The 17,749-nt window shown below is 55.9% G+C and overlaps 1 protein-coding gene across 1 annotated transcript; it reads right to left on the reverse strand.

Moving 5' to 3' along the window:
• Nucleotides 1–229: 229 nt before the first annotated feature.
• LOC119152452 (LON peptidase N-terminal domain and RING finger protein 1-like) lies at nt 230–15,904 on the reverse strand. Its single transcript, XM_037397760.1, has 12 exons — nt 15,416–15,904; nt 11,520–11,638; nt 10,737–10,859; nt 9,851–9,982; nt 8,984–9,113; nt 8,129–8,222; nt 6,353–6,467; nt 5,582–5,703; nt 5,022–5,180; nt 3,958–4,120; nt 3,734–3,880; nt 230–2,621 (listed from the first exon to the last, which is right to left on the reverse strand). The coding sequence occupies exons 1-12, from the start codon at nt 15,804–15,806 to the stop codon at nt 2,424–2,426; spliced, it is 1,893 nt and encodes a 630-aa protein (XP_037253657.1). The 5' UTR covers nt 15,807–15,904; the 3' UTR covers nt 230–2,423.
• Nucleotides 15,905–17,749: the final 1,845 nt, after the last annotated feature.

A 17,749-nucleotide genomic window follows, 5' to 3' on the forward strand; every position in this document is an offset into this window, starting at 1 on the left:
GGGCAGGAGCTAAGTCCGTCCTGCCCTGTTTCACATGCTCACTTTCTGTGAGCAAAACCACCCTATTTTTTTTCCCCTGTTGCCATCCACCTTTGCTGGACTGTGTTCACTGTGTCTATCCAACTTACTGCCTCTGAAGGCCAGGGTGTCACCTCTCCATGCGCCCCCACATCTCCTTGGTGGTGACCAAGCATGTTCATCAGTGAGCAGCTAAAAGTTAAACACCAGCAACAAAACAACAACAGTCCTTATTTCAATGACCACGAAGAAAATTTAATTCAAAGAGCAAAGACACCAATACAAGCTCCAAAGGTGCTCCGAGCAAACCGGAGCAGCTTGCACAAGTCCCTTCCCAAAGCAGCCAGGCAGATGTGGCTCTGGTTCCTGGCTCTCCCCCTGGGAAGACTCACGCTTCTCCCCTGCATCCCCCCCTGCCCCCGCCTGGCTGAGGGACCTGCAGTGGTCCAGGGAGCTCCCACACCTGGGGAACAGGCTACTCCAGAGGCGAGTGAGGGGCTCAGGGGGTGGGGTTGTCACTGGGTGAGCTCACCTTGATCCTGCAGAAAAGAAAGGCACTTCCCAAACTTCAGTGACATCCTGCCACCTGCATGCACGTGGCCTGGGACTGTGAGGCATCCCTCCATCACTTACCCCTGCCCACCCCTATGTGACACCCCAGGGATGTAGCCCCTCAGGGGAGTCACGGTGTCTCAATGACAGAAGGAAACTGGGGGAGGTCATGGCTCAAAGGTAGAGGAGCAAATCCATTTTGAGTTGCCCTCAGCCACCCTACGCTCACTATGATGCTCCCTGCAAATGAGGCACTTTGCTGGAGAGGAATGACCCAGACCTCTCACTCCTGGAGAAGGCAGAACAGGGAAAGGTGGAGACCTTGGGCAGGGACCTCTCCAAGAGTTGTGTCCAGAGCCTCCTGCCCTGGGCTCAGCCCAGCAACACATGCAATAAGAAGCACCATAGCCCCAGCCTGATTTTCTCTCCCTCACATACATCCAACAGCCCACGGAGCCCCCACATGGGATGTGGGGCCTTTGAGAAAAGCAGGGATAAAATTCAGGAACCAATGTTAACCCAATGACTAAGTGGATGTCACTCCCAAAATTCAACCCAAAGCCACTGAAATTATGGATGGGAGACAAAAACCCCAAACCTTCAGGATTTCCATGGATGAAAGCCTGGTCTGTCCAGGGGGATAGCTTTTTCCCCGTGTCTACAGACAAGCAGCAGACAGGCACTTGCAGATAGGCACTTGCTCCCCTAACACGGGGCTCACTGCCCCGGTCACCGGTCCTACCCCCTTCCCACCGCTCCAGAGGTCTGGCTGCCTTTGACTTTACTCTGTGCTCTTTTGGGGGATCCTGAACTGTTCTGGGTCCCAAGTGCAAGGATCCAGCCTCAGCTCAGATCCTGATTTTCTCCTGAGGAGGCAGAAAGTTCACAAGAAACACTGAACATGAGAAAATTGCACATGCCAAGGAGCAGAAAGTCTCACAAAATTCACTCCCAGGCTTAACTCCCTTGTGCCATCGGCTCCTTGCAGCCCCCAGGTCTACCCTACAACCTGAACCCAGCCAGGCTCAGGAAGAGCAGCCTTTGGGTGGGGAGAAAAGCACCAATACTACCAACTCCCCCCCTTCCCATGGGACTTCACGGCAGTGGAGCCAGCAGTCAGGAAAGCAGCCAGCAGCCTCCAGCACAGCTCCAGCCCAGGGAAGTGGCCGGCAATCTTTGCACAGCAACCACAGCAGAGCACTGAGCAAAGCGGTGGGAGAGGGATGTCCAGACCTGCATGCATCTCCTTGCTGTGTGGCTATGGAAGTGGTTAGGAGCAGGACCATGAGTTTCAGATTGCTTACTTTAACCTTTCTTCTCCTTCAAATAGAAATTTAGTTAAAGTTGTAAGCAGAGGCAGAGCTGTCAGCCCCCGATGCTGGGGCAAGCCATCGGGACCCTCTGCCTCCCGGTGCCACCTCTCCCAAGCTTCTAAATCTGCTGCACAGAGCAGGACCATCTACCAAAGACCCCTAAGTTCCCCTTCAAAGCAGAAGAGCCAAAACCAAGGTGATCCTGGCACTTGGTCCTCTGCCCTAAGGAGAATCCTCCTTAGTGCCAAAGCAGCTCAGCAAGTGATTTTGGTTCCCAAGACACAACCCAGATTTCCATCCCAGTCCCCCCTTCAGGGGCATGGCACAGCCCTGTCACCGAGCAGCTCCCGGAGGTGGCATGGACGGCGTAGTGTCACTGCCGGTGCAGCACCGGCCCCACGAGCTGGGCAGAGGGTGCCCAACTCATCGCTGAGGTCACTTTTGGGGGGGCTTAAGCCAATCGCAAAACCATGAATCAACACATAGAGAAACCCAAGGGGGTGGAGGTCTCCCCTGCAGAGAGGGCAGGGGCCAGGGGGCTCAGACATGGCCCTGGGGGCTGCGCTCAGGCAGCGGGTGCCTGCCTGGGGGCTGCTGCAGCAGGGCGGTGAGGATGCGCTGCAGCTGGGTGAGGCGGGCATGCAGGGAGGTGGTGGAGAAGAGGTTCAGCTGGTAGGACGGGTCAAGGGGCAGGATGGAGATGAGCCACCAGCACCACGTTGGGCCATCTGCCAAAGCCTGGAGGGGAGAGAGGGAGAGACCCCCACGTCAGGAACTGCAAGGTGAATGCATGGCCTTTGGGCAGCGTCGCTGATGGGAAATTGTTGCTCTTGCCAGGACAGCAAAGCCAGCTTTGGCCAAGGTATTCTGCTGACTGGCCCTTTTATCTGTCCAGGCTCAAAATTTCTTGATAAACTAATTTAATTTCCAGACAAGCATTCCCCAGGGAGTCTCTAGACACAGGTGTAACCTGTGTACTGTACTAAAGTCTGTACTAAAGAGACAAAGAAATATCTCGTGCATTTCCTTGTTGAAGGTGATGCTTTTTGTAAAAGCGGGCCAGATCCTGCGTGGTCGGTGCCTTTTGGGGCACTTGCCTTATCACCACAGAAAAAGGCGAGGTGCAGGCCAGGCAGGCACAGCTGCTGGGCAGTGCTTTTGTAAACTTTTTTTCAAAGCCTGAGATAAACTAAGAGGGAAATGTTCAATTCAGTTGAAGGAAGATGAGGAGTTCTGTTATTCTGAGCACAGCATTGACGTGACTGCTGGCCAGGACAGCCTTAGCCTGGGACAAGCAGCAAGAGCACATTTGTTAACGATCCAGAGAGGAAACATTTTCTTACAGGAGTGAAAACTGAATTTGGGAATTATATTTTTCTCCAGAATCCGAATTTGTTGGAGCAATTTAATAAGCAAACTGCACCCTGCCCTCTCAGCTCCTCTGCTCTGGCCAGCTACAGCTGTCCCAAGGGAACACAGTGAGAGGAGGCTGCAGGCTCACTGAGCTGTGGGGTTCATTTCTTTGCCCATTTGTTTGTTTTCGGTTTGTTTGTTTTTCCCCCCCAAGTGTTTTCAAAACAGTTCAGTTTCTCAGTTCTCATTTAGGAAGAGACTCCAGGAAAGCTTTTAAAACTCAGTGCTCAGTTTCCAAGAGCAGTTAAAAACTATAAACATTAAACAGTTTCAACAGACATCTCCCTGAGAAATGTCGTAACTGGTAAAGCGAGTGAACAACAAGGTTTGTTTTGCTCATCCTGGGGGGGAGCAGGGTGGTTAGCAGGAACCATGCTGCTTCAGAGGTTCTCTTGGTACCCTCCCTATTTAGGGCACCCCTTCCCTCAGGGAATTACCTGGATGTCCTCTTCCTTCTCCGGCAGCTGTCCATGCTGCATCAAAATGTGCCTGGAGACAAGGTCTCTGTGCTCACAGAACTGCTGAGCCAAGCGGTAGGTGCTTTCGTGCAGGCGCTGCAGCTCCTGCAGCTCCTCCGCGGCCACCTGCATGGGGGGAAGAGGAACGGAGGTGTCCATAGGGAGGATCCATCCCACCCTGTTTGCCCTGGCCCTGCCCTCACCTTCTTGTCCTCCAGGTACTCGATGTCGGCAGTGTTGTAGCCGTCCCTGTGTCCGCGGCTCAGCACCCGGAACCGCCGCCTGCCGATGGTGTCCACCAAGGACCTCCCGTCCGCCAGCAGCTCGATCTGCCGGATCTCCAGCATGCAGCCGTAGTCAGCGAAACTGGAGGGGGCCAGGGGGAGAAAAGAGGGGCTGAGCTGGGATACTGGTGGGGAGAGAGCTGCTTCTCCTGAAGGTACCAGCATCAGAGGAGGAAATGGCCCAGGAACAAACTGCCTGGGAGGGGGCAAATTTGGAGATTCACTCAACTCTATTGAGTTGCCACTTGCTGCTAAGAGGGCAGGGAATAGCGTGCACGCTGCTTGCACTCCCTTGGATTTGCTATACACCACATTGACTGAGGTCCTCATTCTGTCCTGATGTCCAGGGGTTCTGAAGGCACCACCCCTTGTGGAGACATCCTCCCAAAGCCCAGAAAATGTTAATTTATCTCACTTCACTTGAACAGGACTGGAGCACAGCGAGGATAAGTAAATAGAGTTATCCAGCTTGGGTTAGGATCCTGGAGACTGAGCCCATCCGAGATCTGGAGGTGCCACCAGGAACATAAGGATGGCCATGCTGCACCAAACAAAAGGCCATTTAACCCCATGTCCTCTCACAGCTCGTTAAGACAAAGTATGAGAAATACAGCAAATTTCAAGTGCTTGCTAAGAAGAGCTGGAGGTCACAGCCAGGGAACCATGCAGCTCTGAGACATCCTGAGCCAGCAGCTGTTCCCAGACCACGGTATTTAACAGCCACCACTAGCTCTGCTCAGCTGCAGCACTGGCCCATTCCTTGCCTGGCCAGTGGTGATGCCAGGAGGCTGCAAGATCCCTTTCGCTTTGCCATGTGGGGAATGCACCACCTCCCTGCTGCTTTTATCTGCAGGGTGCAGTGGGATAGGAAATTGCACCTGGTTCCTTCCCTCCAAACCACTCTGGATTTTAGATGCTCGGGGCCGGGGCAGAAAGGGGCAAATCAGCTTGGGCAGAGGGAAGCCGCTTTGCCCAGAGCTCACCTTTTCCCATTCTCATATATACACATGCCGAACCTCCTTGTGCCAGTCTCCTGGCACCGCCGGATCATGAGGCGGTAGCGAGGCTCGAAGACGTGCAGAGGGCAGGCAATGCCTGGGAAGGACATCGTGCAGACGAAGATGGGGATGTTCTTGGTCAGGCTGAGGGACAGGAGAAGAAATCACTATGAAACCTCCCAGAGCAAATCCCATCCCAAGGGCTCTGCATCAGTTAGTCCCCCAAACCAGGTGTGTCCTTTACCCTAAGAAATGATGCTCTGGCACAGAGCGGCACCAAAGCTTCCACTTGGCTCACCAAGAGCCCAAGGACAGACTCTGCCCGCAAAACAGCTTCTTGCAGAGATACTCCCTCATCCCCAGATGCCCCATGGGGCACGTCCATACCCACTACCCACGTGGCATTGCGGTGATGTGGTCCTAGAAGTGGGACAGACGTCGGTTGAGCAGAACCACGCCAGAGCAATGGTACGTGGTGTGGACAGCCCCCTCAGAGCCCAGCCCGGCCCCCACGAACATACACACTGGAGCAAGTGCCTGCTTACTTAGAGAGCTCTGCCATCTCGGCCCGGTGCAGCTCCTGGCGCTCGGCCAGCTGTGCGGGGAAGGCGGCCAGCATGATGTCCTGCAGCAGCACAGTGGGGCTGTAGCTTCCAGCTTTCAGGTACTAAAAGAAATTAGACCCAGAAATAGGTTGGAGAAGAGCAGGGAGGGAGCTCTGAGACTCTGTCAGGCTCTGAATCACACTCACTTTTATTGGAGCTGAGGGTAATTTTAGATCAGAGAAAGTCAGGGATAAAACCTATCAGGGGATGTTGAGCCATCTAGCAGGATGGGATGTCAGCTCCACTGAGACCTCCAGACGCTGCTCAGACCCAGGGCCCGTCCCATGCAGCGTCCTGTCTCTGACAGTGATGCAGTCCTTGTATGACAACCTAATTTCCCTGATGGTCTCATCTGAATCCCTTTTCATTAAAGATTAAATCAACTCTCCAGGCTAGCAGGTTTTCCACCCATTTCCATTTTTAAAAGTAATTAGCATTTGCTTCTTTCTTTCCGTCTTTCTCTCTCTCCGCCTCTCAGTCCTGTTTACAATCTCACTAAATCACTGTGGCATCTTGTGGAAATTAATCTCTTGGTCTTAATTATCAACTGTCTGGTCATTCCCACATGAGTGAAGGTGACACCAACCATCCCAGGGAGCTGCTAATGTAAAAGAATTGCACCTTCCCTCCCAGCCCCGGGCACGCTGCTGGCAGCCAGAGCCAGTGCTCAGCTCTCCCTCGGGCTCCATCCCATGGGACACATGCCCTCACCTCTCTCAGGCTCTGTTTGCAGAGGGGGCAGTTGGGCCGGTGGTCCAGGCAGCGTTCAAGGCACTCCTTGCAGAAGGTGTGCCCACACGGTGTCGTCACCGGCTCAAAGAACATCCTGCAAAGGGACTGAAGTCAATGGATTGCAGAGAGTGGCATGGGAGAAGGACCTCAGGTAAGCCCAGCAGAGAAAGACTTCACAGAGCCTCTGTTCACAGGGCTGGGTGCCCTCGAAGCTGCTGTTCCCCAGGTCTGGCTCAGCACCCTGCTTTGGAAGCCCTGGCTGGTCTTAGCCCCATGGTGCAGGGGTCCCACAAAGCACTCGGGGACTTCCAAGAGGCCCAGGCTGCTGCTGCAAGGGTAGAGCTGGTCAGGGTGGGCAAAGCTCACAGGCTTTCCCCCCACAGCCCACAGGCACAGCTCCTGCCTACCCCCAGCCTTGTACCTGCATCTTCCTTGAATCACCTTGCTGGGAGCAAAAGATTTTGTTTCCAGCAGGAACAAGACATTTCCCATGTCTCCTCTTGCCGTCTCAAGGAAAATCTGCTGCCTTCACCAGCCTTCTGCACTGAAGACAACGACGCTGCAGGGATGCAATGCCATGGAAAGCTATCTCACACTGTGTTTTCCGAGCCTTGACAGCCCATGGCTATGAAACTCACCTTCAGTACAGCTGCATTGGCTAAGCTTTGCTCCTAACTCCTGTTAATTAAATGTAAAGGTTCCTAACTGGCTTATTTATTCAATTAGAAGTCTGGGCTCAGACTGTTGGACTTGCACAGCAATGTAAAGCGAGAACTGTCCCAGTTCTGAACACGGCTCCCCATCCCTGTAGGGTGGTATCTCCCCGCAGACCCCATCAGTACGCACATGGCACCCCTTGGTCCTGGCAGCAATGCAGTGGGAAAGTGCCTCCTTCTCCCCTGTTCCCAGAGCAGAGCCAGCAGCAAGCACTCGGGATGCTCACAGGTAGCTCCGGGATCAGAAATTAACTGAAGGTCTCGGGGAAGCCCTGCTCAGCACTGAGCCCTTACTCCTCCTGAACACTGTGTTTCCCTGCTCTCAGAAGAGACCTAAGTTCACCTAACCCAGATTAGATACAGCCTTGATCTCTCTCTCCTCTGTGTCATTCCCCCATGCCAGAGCCAGAACTGGAAAAATCTGCCATACAGGAGACCTTGACCGTCTTGCACGTCCAGCAGCGCAACACCCAGCTCTCTGCCAGCAGCCGCTTGCACAACTGCTCAAGGTCCTGGGACACACCAGAAATAACAGCCTAGTTTCAGCGTGCCCCGTGGCAGCACCCAGCCCTTCCCTGCCCCTGAGTCAGCAGGCAGCCACGGGCTCTACCCTCTCCCCTTTTCTACCTTCAGCAGGCACGGAGCTGGGAAATGCTCCCCTCTGGGTCTGCAACATCCCCATCATAGATGGTATTTCCCTAGGGCAACACCTTCGTGCTCCAGCCTGCAGTTACAAAGGGCAACGGCTGCTTTCAGTCTTTGACCTCACAGAACATCCCCACCTCCACACCGATGTCCCAAGCGATACAGACCTAATGATGCCGCACCTGGAGACAGGGCAACCTGAGCTCCTACAGCCTGGCAGGGCAAAGCGTGTCCCTGTCTGCCCCTCTGATCTCCTCCCTCTACTGGAACCTGCATTTCAGCAGTACTGGGGACTGAGTTTGCTGTTAAGATGTGAAGACAGATCCCCACCAGGAAAGAAGACCCAGCAGCTGCTAATTCTTCATCCTAAAAGCTCTCCCACCAGAAAACTCACCGTATGCAGAGGGAGCACTCGAAGTCAGATATGCTCAGCAGCTCCCCAAGGCACGGCTGGGTACACTTTGCTGCTGCCGTTTCCTCTTCATTATCTAGTAGCAAAAGAGAAGGCAAGAGAAGGTGGCCCCCCATTCCAATACTGAAAATCAGTCTTTGCTTTCTGACCTTTTCTAGGTGTAAGTAGTTCACTGCTACACAAAACACTTAGAAAGTTACAAACAAAACCACTAGGGAATACAACATCAGCCCCTCTATTAACCCATCTGTGTTCATCCACAGCTTTTACATCACTGGGGTCTCATGGTACTTGGTAGGAGAAGGTGGTATCTCCCTACCTCCTTTTGCAGGCAGGGAAACTGAAGCACTGGGAAGTGAAGTGGCCTAAGAAATTCCCAGATGGAGATCTCTGGAGATGGAAATCTCACCTGCCATGAGTCATCATCACTGCTTGATGTGGCAGTCATCTGGCTAGATGCTAATGGCAAGTTAATGCCAATGGATGTGCTGCTTCTCCCAACGCATGGCACGCCATGTTCTTTGCAAGGGATTTTAAATATAAACCCATCTAAACCCATGGGAACCAAAGGAAGCCTCTCCTTGACTCCATGCAGGGAACAGGTGATGTCTGGCTTTAGCAAGAACTTTTCACCAAGCTAGACCCAAAAGTTTGGTATAAGTTCACCAGCTCAACACAGGAAGATCGGATCCTCCTCAGAGCTGTCCCACCATGTGCCCCCGGGACGTCTGCTCGCTGGGCTGGCACACAGCGCAAGCACCAATTTTCAGTGCCAAAATGGATTTCAAACAAGTATTCTGCGTGAGACAAGATCTTGGTAACTTTGACAACACTCACCTACCAACCACCAGCTCTGCCTCTCTGCCGAAGTCTCCGGGTCTTGCCCTGGCTGGGAAGGGGTGGCTGTCCCCTGGCTGTGCTCAGACCCTGTGGCTCCTCTGCCATCCGTCGACTCTCCCTCCGGACCCTAGGCACAGCAAGGATGAAACCAAGCTCAAAACCTCTTCCCTTTTTGAAGGCACAGCCCTGTCTGTCCCACCGAGCCCAACGGCACCGGGAGGCTTCCTGGTGTGTTGCTGTATATTAACATCTTGCATCTGTGGGACAGCAGGAGAGCGTGGCCCTCAGACATTCCTGCTCATCCCAGGGTTAAAACACGGGTTTACTCTGTCCAGATGTACCACCTGGCACGTGGGTGTATCTGAGCCCATCTTCTCTGATTCCCCTCTCTCTCCAAACTTGCCAAATTCATCTATAGAAGGCAAAGAGCAAAAGATGAGCTTTCCTTAATAGCTGCTAATGGTCTGAGCCGCTCTCATGTGTGGGTTTTGTATGAAAAAAAACATTAAAACTGAATTATTTTTTTTTCCTAAATGTAGTGTGACTTGGGAATTTTAAACACAATGACAGTCTAAAATCTTACCAGAAGTATTGCAGAATGAAAACTAGGAGAGGAATGGAGACAGAAAGAGCCTCCTCTGTTTCCTCAGTCCCCACGGCACCAGCTCTGATGGCACCTTTGCTGTCCCATCTTCCACTACCTGCAGCTTCTCATCCCAGCATGAAACCACACACACGTGGCTGTGGTCTTGCACAGCCTCCCCTTATCACACCTCCTTTCCCATCACTGGAAACCCCCATTTGGGATGTCCCAGAGGGACATTACACCCCGTCACAGACCCAGGTCAATGCAGGCTCTCCTACCTGAGCTTGGGAGGAAGACAATGGGAGTGCAGGGCTCCCTCCATCAACCCGGGGATCGGCTGAGCCCTGGTGAGCATCACCCAGGTTTGCAGCAGCCACGTGTGGCTGTGGAGCATCCTCTCGCTTGAGGATCTGCAAGGAGAAAGCAGGGCTCAGCGGGTGCTGGGAGAAGGAAGCAGGGAGGTGTGCGGGCTGCCAGGCTCCCTCTTTCCCCAAAGCAGCCTCCTGCTCATCACAGGACACATCAGGGTTACTTGTTTCAGTGCTGGCCGAGCTCTCTGTCAAACAAATGCCTTCGTAGCACATAAGGAAGAAAGCAGCATGAGGCAGCAAACAAAATGGTGTATTTTAAAGGCTGGGAGCCATGTTCTCCATCACCCACAAAGAGCAGGGAGTGAGCTGCAGAGGGTAAAATGTCATTCCCCATTCCCTTGCCCTTTTCCTCCTGGGGGGCAAGTGTCCCCTCATGGCATGAAGTCCCTGCGCTGGGGATATTGCTGGCAGCCCACTGGTGACGGTGATTTTGGTACACAGGTGGGTGCTGGCCTGCAATCATCTGCAGAAAAGACACAAAAGAAGCAGCTTTTGGCTGTCTGCTTTGCCTTGGGTGACTACTGATACTGCCTCAAAGCCCACCTCGTGCCATGTCAGCATCTGAACCCTGCAAAACCTGATACTTGAAGCTACAGACTGAGAAAGAGGAGTTTTCTTCACAAATAAACCTGCATCACTGATGGGAAGGCTCCTGGACCAAGATCCAACTCCTCTTGATCCCACTGCTGGCCAGAGCAGCACAACTGTGATGCATGTGAGTCCTTCAGAGGACAAGAGCATCTTCCTGTGCGATGCGAGGGCACAGGACCCTGTCACAGTACGGCCCACGCACCTTCTCCATCTCTTTCCAAGCAGGGTGGAAATGGGGACTGAGTGTCAGGCAGTGTTCCCACGCCAGCAGGGCTTCGGCTCTCTGTCCCATCTCCAGAAGCACCTTTCCTTTCCTGAAGAAGGCCTGCGGAGCAGAAAAACCTGCGGTGACTATAAGACAGCGACCAGCTGAGTATGTGCCCCTTCAGCTCCTACGTGAGTCCCGAGAGAATCTCCCTCCAGCCTCCTGCCTGCTCCCACCCCAGGCCAAAGCACCCAGACACGTCGCTGCTTCCAGGCTCAGACTTGTCTAGAAAAGACAGATCCACCCGCAGCCAAGTACCCGTAAAACAGGACTCCCCCAAAATGCAGCAGTTGCAAAAGCCAAGCAAACAAACCCTGCAGAGACCCAGGGAAGGAGCCAAGGGCTTCTGCCTTTGAAGCTGCGAAACTATTGCCAACGAGTGCTTCACAAATCAGTAAGCGGGCTGCCAGGGCTGATATCTTCAAGAGCAGCTCAGCCTCTGGCCAGTGCTTCTCCAAGCCTGCAACTGCGATCCTGAGCACCAGCGTGGCTACGTGCCCTCACTGTCTGCATGCGAGCAAGGACGGACTGGTGCTGAACCTCTCCCGTTAGTGCAACGCAGCGCTTGCAGCCTGGATTTGCACTAATGGGTCTGGCAAGTGTATTTCTGAGCGGGATGAATTCAATAGCTAGGAGAATTCTGGAAAGGGGGAAACTGCTTCCACACAGTAAGATGTGGTTCCAAGCACAGCCAGCCAATGGGAGTTCCCCTCCACTCACCTCGTGCTCTCCAGGCTCAGCCCTACACACAGCATCCAGGTCCTCCAGCGCCTGTGAGTACTGCCCCAGCGCAGTGAAAGCCTCTGCCCGGCATAGCCGCAGGGACCTGGCATCTGGGGCTGGAAAGAGAAATGTTACCACTCACGTAATGAGTTCATGGTGAGGCAGAGGGGCTGGATGAGACCACGGAGATGCCACCATGGTGGGACAGCCCCTGCGGTGCTGCCTTGAATTGAGCACAGCCAGCTCCTGCTCTCCTCTGGCAGAAGTCACTGGCCTCATCAGTCTCTGCAAGGAAGTTATTTCCCCTAAATATCTCCTTTTAAGCTCTTTGAGGTTCTTCCCTTTGTTTTTCTCCAGCTCCCCCAAATGCCTTCAGCCAAGGGGCCCCACCACTGCCTTGGGGCTGAGCCACGTTGGGGTCTGGGCTCTCATCCATCCTTTTGGGATGCAGCAAAAAGGCTGTACCATACACGTAGTCCCTACAGCGTCTGTTGCCACAGGAGGCTCTGCAATATGATTCACACAGCAGAGCCACAATAACATATTACCAAACAAGCCTGCAGCTACGGAGATCTGAATTCCCAAAACACCAGGGAGCCTCCTGGACCCACCTGGCTGCCACCACCCTCCCAGGGCAGAGGCAAAAACAGGGGGGTGCAAGGATCTTCCCCCCCACATCTCAGGGTTTCCAAGTATGAGAAAAGGCTGAGATTTTCCAAAACGGAGGAACTGAGCATTTACTTCCTCATCAGCAAGATGACACTGATGGGATCTCAGGGAGGGGGATGGGGGGGCACAGCACAGTTCCCACCGGTGCTGCTGGCCATGACACCCCAAGGGTCACAGCACTGAGTGCCCCACACACCCCTGCCTGCTCCTAAACAAGCAGTGAGACCCTCTGCTCTCTTGTCTCTGGGAAACTCCATAACGACCTTCCTTCCTACCAGCACTGCCAGCAGGGGAACTGGGGTGAGGGACATCAAGGAGTACAAGCAAGCAGCACCACGAAAGCCCATACTCATGGTGTAAGCAGGTGCGGGAATGTTTGCAGTTTTGAACTGCAAGGTTTCCCCAGACCCACCCCGTTACACCTCAGCTTGCGTGGAGGTGACCTACATAGACCCAGCGCTGTGCTTAGCTGTGCACGTGCTAGCATTCCAGCTAACGGAACGGCTCTGTGCACCCAGCCCTGCGTCCCCCCCAGCGCAGAGCATCGCCCAACAGCTGCCGAGGGCTGGGATCGGGGACCTGCAGCTCCCTGGCCCCTCTGGGGAGGTCTCCAGTGTCACGCAGGTCCCTGCTGGCCCCCAGCTCCCTGTGGGACAACGGTGGGTCCAGCATAGGTAGCATGTGTGGTGGCCCCGCAGGATGCTGGCTCTGAGGCCAACCTTATATCACAAATTAGGCACCATTAGCAGGCACTGGTGCTGCACTTACTGTGGCAAAGTGGTGCAGGCAACAACATCCTGCCGAAGGGCCAGCAGCTCCCTCCAAGGCAAGCCAGGACCAGGGGCCCGGCTGGCAGCCGATCAGGGATCATCAGGAGATGATGACTGATGATGATGATGATGATGTCTCCCATGCACCCACCCCCAGCAGCATTTCCCCTTGCCCCAGTTCAAACATGGCACCGATGCAGCTCTGCCAGCAAATGGCAGGTCAGGACTAGCAGCCCAGGAAGAGCAGGGTGCAGAAAGCCAGCATCTGCCCGCACCTCTGCCTCCACTGTCACCATGCCCGGGCACCCACCAATCTGCCTGGGCACCTGCCACATCTTATCATAGAGGAGAAAACTCTGCCATGGCTTTTGCCTCCTTTCCACCCACGCCCAGCACGGAGCACAGGGAGACCTTGCTCGCTACCTGGTGCCACCAGGACCTGGAGAGCAGCAGACAGCCAGCCGCTCCTGCATCAAGGCCGCACTGTCCACACTGAGCTGTGCAGCAGAGCAACACCTGATCCCTTGGAGCTTATTTTCATTTATAATGTTAGTTCAGACCTTAGGGCTCAAGACAGAAAACAAAGGAACTTGCTGCTGGGTACCCCATCCCACAAGCACACATCCAAAGACGAAATACTCCATTTCCTAACAACAGGTAGGGATGAACAAATGGGTACAAAGTCTAGAGGCTTATTTTGCATGTGGGCAAACCCATCCAAACATTTGCACAGCCCAGCAATAAAGTGACCAATTTGGCAAAAAAAAGATGTGCAAAATGTGGCTATGAATTCTGCATTTCCCTTCTGCTGCAGCTATTTTTGATCTATGATATCATTAGACATTAGGGACGTAAGCCAGCTGGCAGCTCTGGTGGCTGATGAGTGACTGATAGTGCTCCCCAGCCTCCCAGCTCCAGGCATGTCAGAAGGCCTCCTGTATTACACGTTACAGTGCATTTCTTTTGCTCACTTGGAAAAACAGAAGATAAAAAGTTGACTATTTTCTCCCAAGAATAAGCGAGCTGCTCCGCAGGCTGGGCTGAGCAGGGCACTGCAAACTGGCCCATCGTGCAACACTGAACCCTACAAAATCCATTCTCGTGGATCAACTATTTATCAGTGGTTACTTTGGAAAGCAAAGGGGAGCCCATAAAAAGTTGTGCAGCCTGAAAGCAGTCTGCAGGAGTTGGAAAACACATCCTGAAAGCACCACCCATGTGGCTGAGCCTGAGCAGCACCAGCAAGCGCAGGTTTACTGGAGCTGCGGCTGTGACTGCGATTTCCTTGTCACCCTAAGCCAGACCTCCCCTGTCCTTTGGGGAGCGGAGCGTGCAGGGAAGACCGAGCACAGAGCTTGCAGGGTTGAATTTTTTCTACTCTTTATGCTCACAGAGGCTTGTTAAAGAGACATACAACCATACACCCCAAACAGTCAAAAGCCTGGCGATGAAGAGCACAGTCCTACAGAACTGTGCACATGCGTTGGCATTGAGGGACAGGTGTGCGGGGTGTGAGATTGATGCCTATGGTTGCATAAAGAGACCTGCTTTGTGTTGCCAACACCAGGATCGGCTGGCCCGCTCAGCCCTGCGGTTCCAGGCGTACCCTGAACCTCCGGCACTTGTCTGGCAGCGGGTGATGAACAAGTGTCTGCGCCGCAGGAGGAGAGCTGACTGCTGTCATAGAAACGCCGGTGGAGAAAGGACCTTCTGCCACCATCGCCCCAACCCCCTGCTCCAGACACATTGTATAACCCCTTTTATTTAAGCGTTACTCTCCAAGAAATCCACTTACAGCCACCCACTAAAGCAGATCAGCTCCCCCCCCCCCCGGGCCTGATGCTGACCCTGCAGGCAAATGTCTAGCCAGGGCGGGTTGCAGAAGGGGGCTGGGGTGAGGGGCTGCCCTACACCCTGGGGCTGGCACAGGAGCTCAGCCAAGGCTGTGTCCTCGCCAAGCTCCAAGGACGTGTGTGTCCTGGACTGGAAAAGTCCCAACCACTTTACATAATGGCCACCCCCCCCAGGGAGAGCTCTTCCTCTGACCCCAAAATATTGCCAGGCAGCAAGATGCAAGAAGCTGTTTGCTGCTCTTTCCGGCTGCTTGATAATGCCACAAGCACGTGGCTGATGGGACATGGGCTGTGCCCTGCCCTGCCCCTGGCCCCGGCAGGCGGGATGAGCAGCGGGGCTTGCCTGGCCACCCACCCCCTCCCGTCACCCCGGGACAAGTGCAGACACGGCAGAAACGCCCAGCAGCTGGATCCCCCTTCCCCATCCCCACCAGTCCTGCCTTTCCAATACTTGTACCTTCCCGGCTCGGGGGACACCGCGGTGCTGGGATGCCGTGACCCACACCGGTACCCACCACATCCTCGTCTCCGCTTCAGGCTGGCCCCTGGCCCCCAGCACCCGCAGCCCCCCAGCGCGCCCCGCCAGCCCGGTGGTGCTTACCCAGCTCGACCCCTCTCTGCGCCATCCTCAGCGCCTCCCGCGCGTCCCCGCGGGCCAGCCGGTGGCGGACACGGGCCACCAGCCAGGCCAGCCGGCTCTCCCGCCCCGCGCACTTCTCCAGGAGGCCGCCGAGCACCACGCTGCACCTCGCTGCCCCGACGCCCAGCAGCTTCAGCCTCTCCCGGCACAGGGGGCAGCGGGAGGGCACGGCCCCCCCGAGGCACGGCTTGCAGAAGGAGTGACCGCAGGACACGGTCACCGGCTCCCAGAGGAGGAGGCGGCAGGAGGGGCAGCGCAGCACGTCCAAGTCCCCGCTCCCGGCGCTGCGGGGCTGCCGGCCGGGGCTCCCCCCCCGGGCTGGGGAGGGGGGGCTGGGGGGCCCGCGGCTCATCGCGGCAGTGGCAGCCGAGGCGGGGGAGCTGCCCCCGGGCCGGCACTACCCGCACACGGCGGCCGCCGCCGGGGCCCCGCGCACGGCCCCGCTGCTGCGCCCCGCCCCGCTCAGCCCATCCGCCCGCGGCTCCCGGGCCGGCGCTGGGCTGCGGCTACCGGCACGGCACGGCACGGCACGGCACGGCACGGCACGGCACGGCACGGCACGGCACGGCACGGCACGGGCAGGGCTCCCGGGCTGAGCGCGGGGGGCGCCGGCGGCGGAGCTACCGGGGCCGCCATTGGCCGCCGCCTCCGCCCCGCCCCGGCCCCGGCCGCGTTTCGTAACGGAGCCGGCCGTACCGGGGCGCCGCGGGGCGGGCATGGGCTGCTGAGCAGCGTCCCGGGAGTGTTGAGGGGTCCGGTGCCGGTCCCCTGCCGCCGGGATGCGGGGGTGCTGGGGGGTCCGGTGCCGATCCCCGGAGCCGGGACGCGGGGGTGCTGGAGGGATCCGGTGCCGTTCCCCGCAGCCGGGACGCGGGGGTGTCGGGGGGTCCGGAGCAGCCGGGCTGTGGGGTACAAGCCGTGACACTGGAGTGTCACGCCACGCGGGGGATGCTGGAGAGGTCTCTGAACCGGGGTCCCCGGGGGCACCGGGGCACTCTGGAGCAGGACCAGGTTGCAAAGTGCTGGGGGAGGTTTTGGGGTGCCCAGAGTGGGGCCAGGGCACTTTGGAGCCATCCCAGGGGCCAGGCTGCCGGGGGTACCCGGGGTGCTGCAGAGCAGGGGTGGGACACGTCCTGGGGGACACAGGGTGCTCTGGGACACGGACAGGAGGGTGGGATACCCCAGAGCAACTGAGACACGGGGTACCTGCGATGCTCAGGGGCAGCCCAGGGTGCCGAGGTGAGGCTCTCCGGAGCAGGACTGGGGTGCAGGCTGTCACAGTGCTCCAGAGCTGCCAGGACTGGTGAGGCTGGGGTGCACCAAGTGTCCCTTTGCAGACCCCACTGTGCATCATGGCGGGGTGCTCTGGAGGAACAGAGTGTCCCTCCGGAGTAGACGGAGAAACTGCATCTCCCTCAGATGCTGTGCTTCCACAGAATTCAACGAGTTCAGACTCACTGGGGACAGCCCCTTCCCACTCACGGACCCTCGGAATGGGCTCTGTGTACCAAGGGAGATTCATCCCCCCACCACACAGCCATACAACAAAGGGCTGGCATCTCTTGCATAGCTGGGAAAAACAGCTGAAATCTGGCAGCTCCAGAGCTTAGTAGATGAGGCTTTATGTAAGGATGATGCACGTTTCCCAAGGCCTCTTATGTGTGTCCCCAAAACCAAACCAAACCCAGGCACGCACTGGAAGGGAGGGAGGTCACCAGCGGGACGTGAGTGCTGGTGAAGCCCGTGCCCCACTGAGGGAGTGGCAGGCAGAGGTCTGGGCTGTGGAGCAGGTTTTATTTCAAAACCTACCGTGATTACATTAAACACCTCATGAGTGGTTTTAAAAGCTCAACTATGTTATGTGAGCTTGGAAGGCTTCACTCCTTGCTCCGTTATCTTTTTAAGGAATCCCTTCAGACTGGAGAAATCCCAGAGGAGGTTTAGCAGACAGCCCCGTACGCCCCCTGAGAGTGGCATCAGGGACATAGCACCGGGGACAACCAGGAGTGTTGTGGGGCTGTCCCAGACTCTGCCCCACAGGGACCATTTTCCATGTTCCCAATCCACAGGATGAGGCTTTGGTTGCCCTCCCAGAGGGACCTGCCACATCGCTTCCCCCAGCAGCTCTGCCATGGGCAGTTCTCAGATGAGCAAGGCTCATTCACGCCATTCTCTCATGATTTAGTTCTCACCACAGCTAGTTTTTTCCACCAAAACCACCAGGGAGCCCGCACCAGTCTTACCTCCAGATTAAAGACTCATTCGTGACTCCTGAGCTGTGAATTGAGGGTGATT

Source organism: Falco rusticolus, chromosome 8 (genome assembly GCF_015220075.1).
Source record: "Falco rusticolus isolate bFalRus1 chromosome 8, bFalRus1.pri, whole genome shotgun sequence".
NCBI lineage: Eukaryota > Metazoa > Chordata > Aves > Falconiformes > Falconidae > Falco > Falco rusticolus.

Excerpts from the sequence above, each read along its gene's own strand:
- LOC119152452 (XM_037397760.1), bottom strand. The coding sequence starts at position 15,806 with ATGAGCCGCGGGCCCCCCAGCCCCCCCTCCCCAGCCCGGGGGGGGAGC. Across the intron at positions 11,639-15,415 it reads GCAGAGAGGGGTCGAGCTGG|CCCCAGATGCCAGGTCCCTG; the intron begins GTAAGCACCACC and ends TTCTCTTTCCAG. Across the intron at positions 5,181-5,581 it reads GAGATGGCAGAGCTCTCTAA|CCTGACCAAGAACATCCCCA; the intron begins GTAAGCAGGCAC and ends CCTGTCCCTCAG.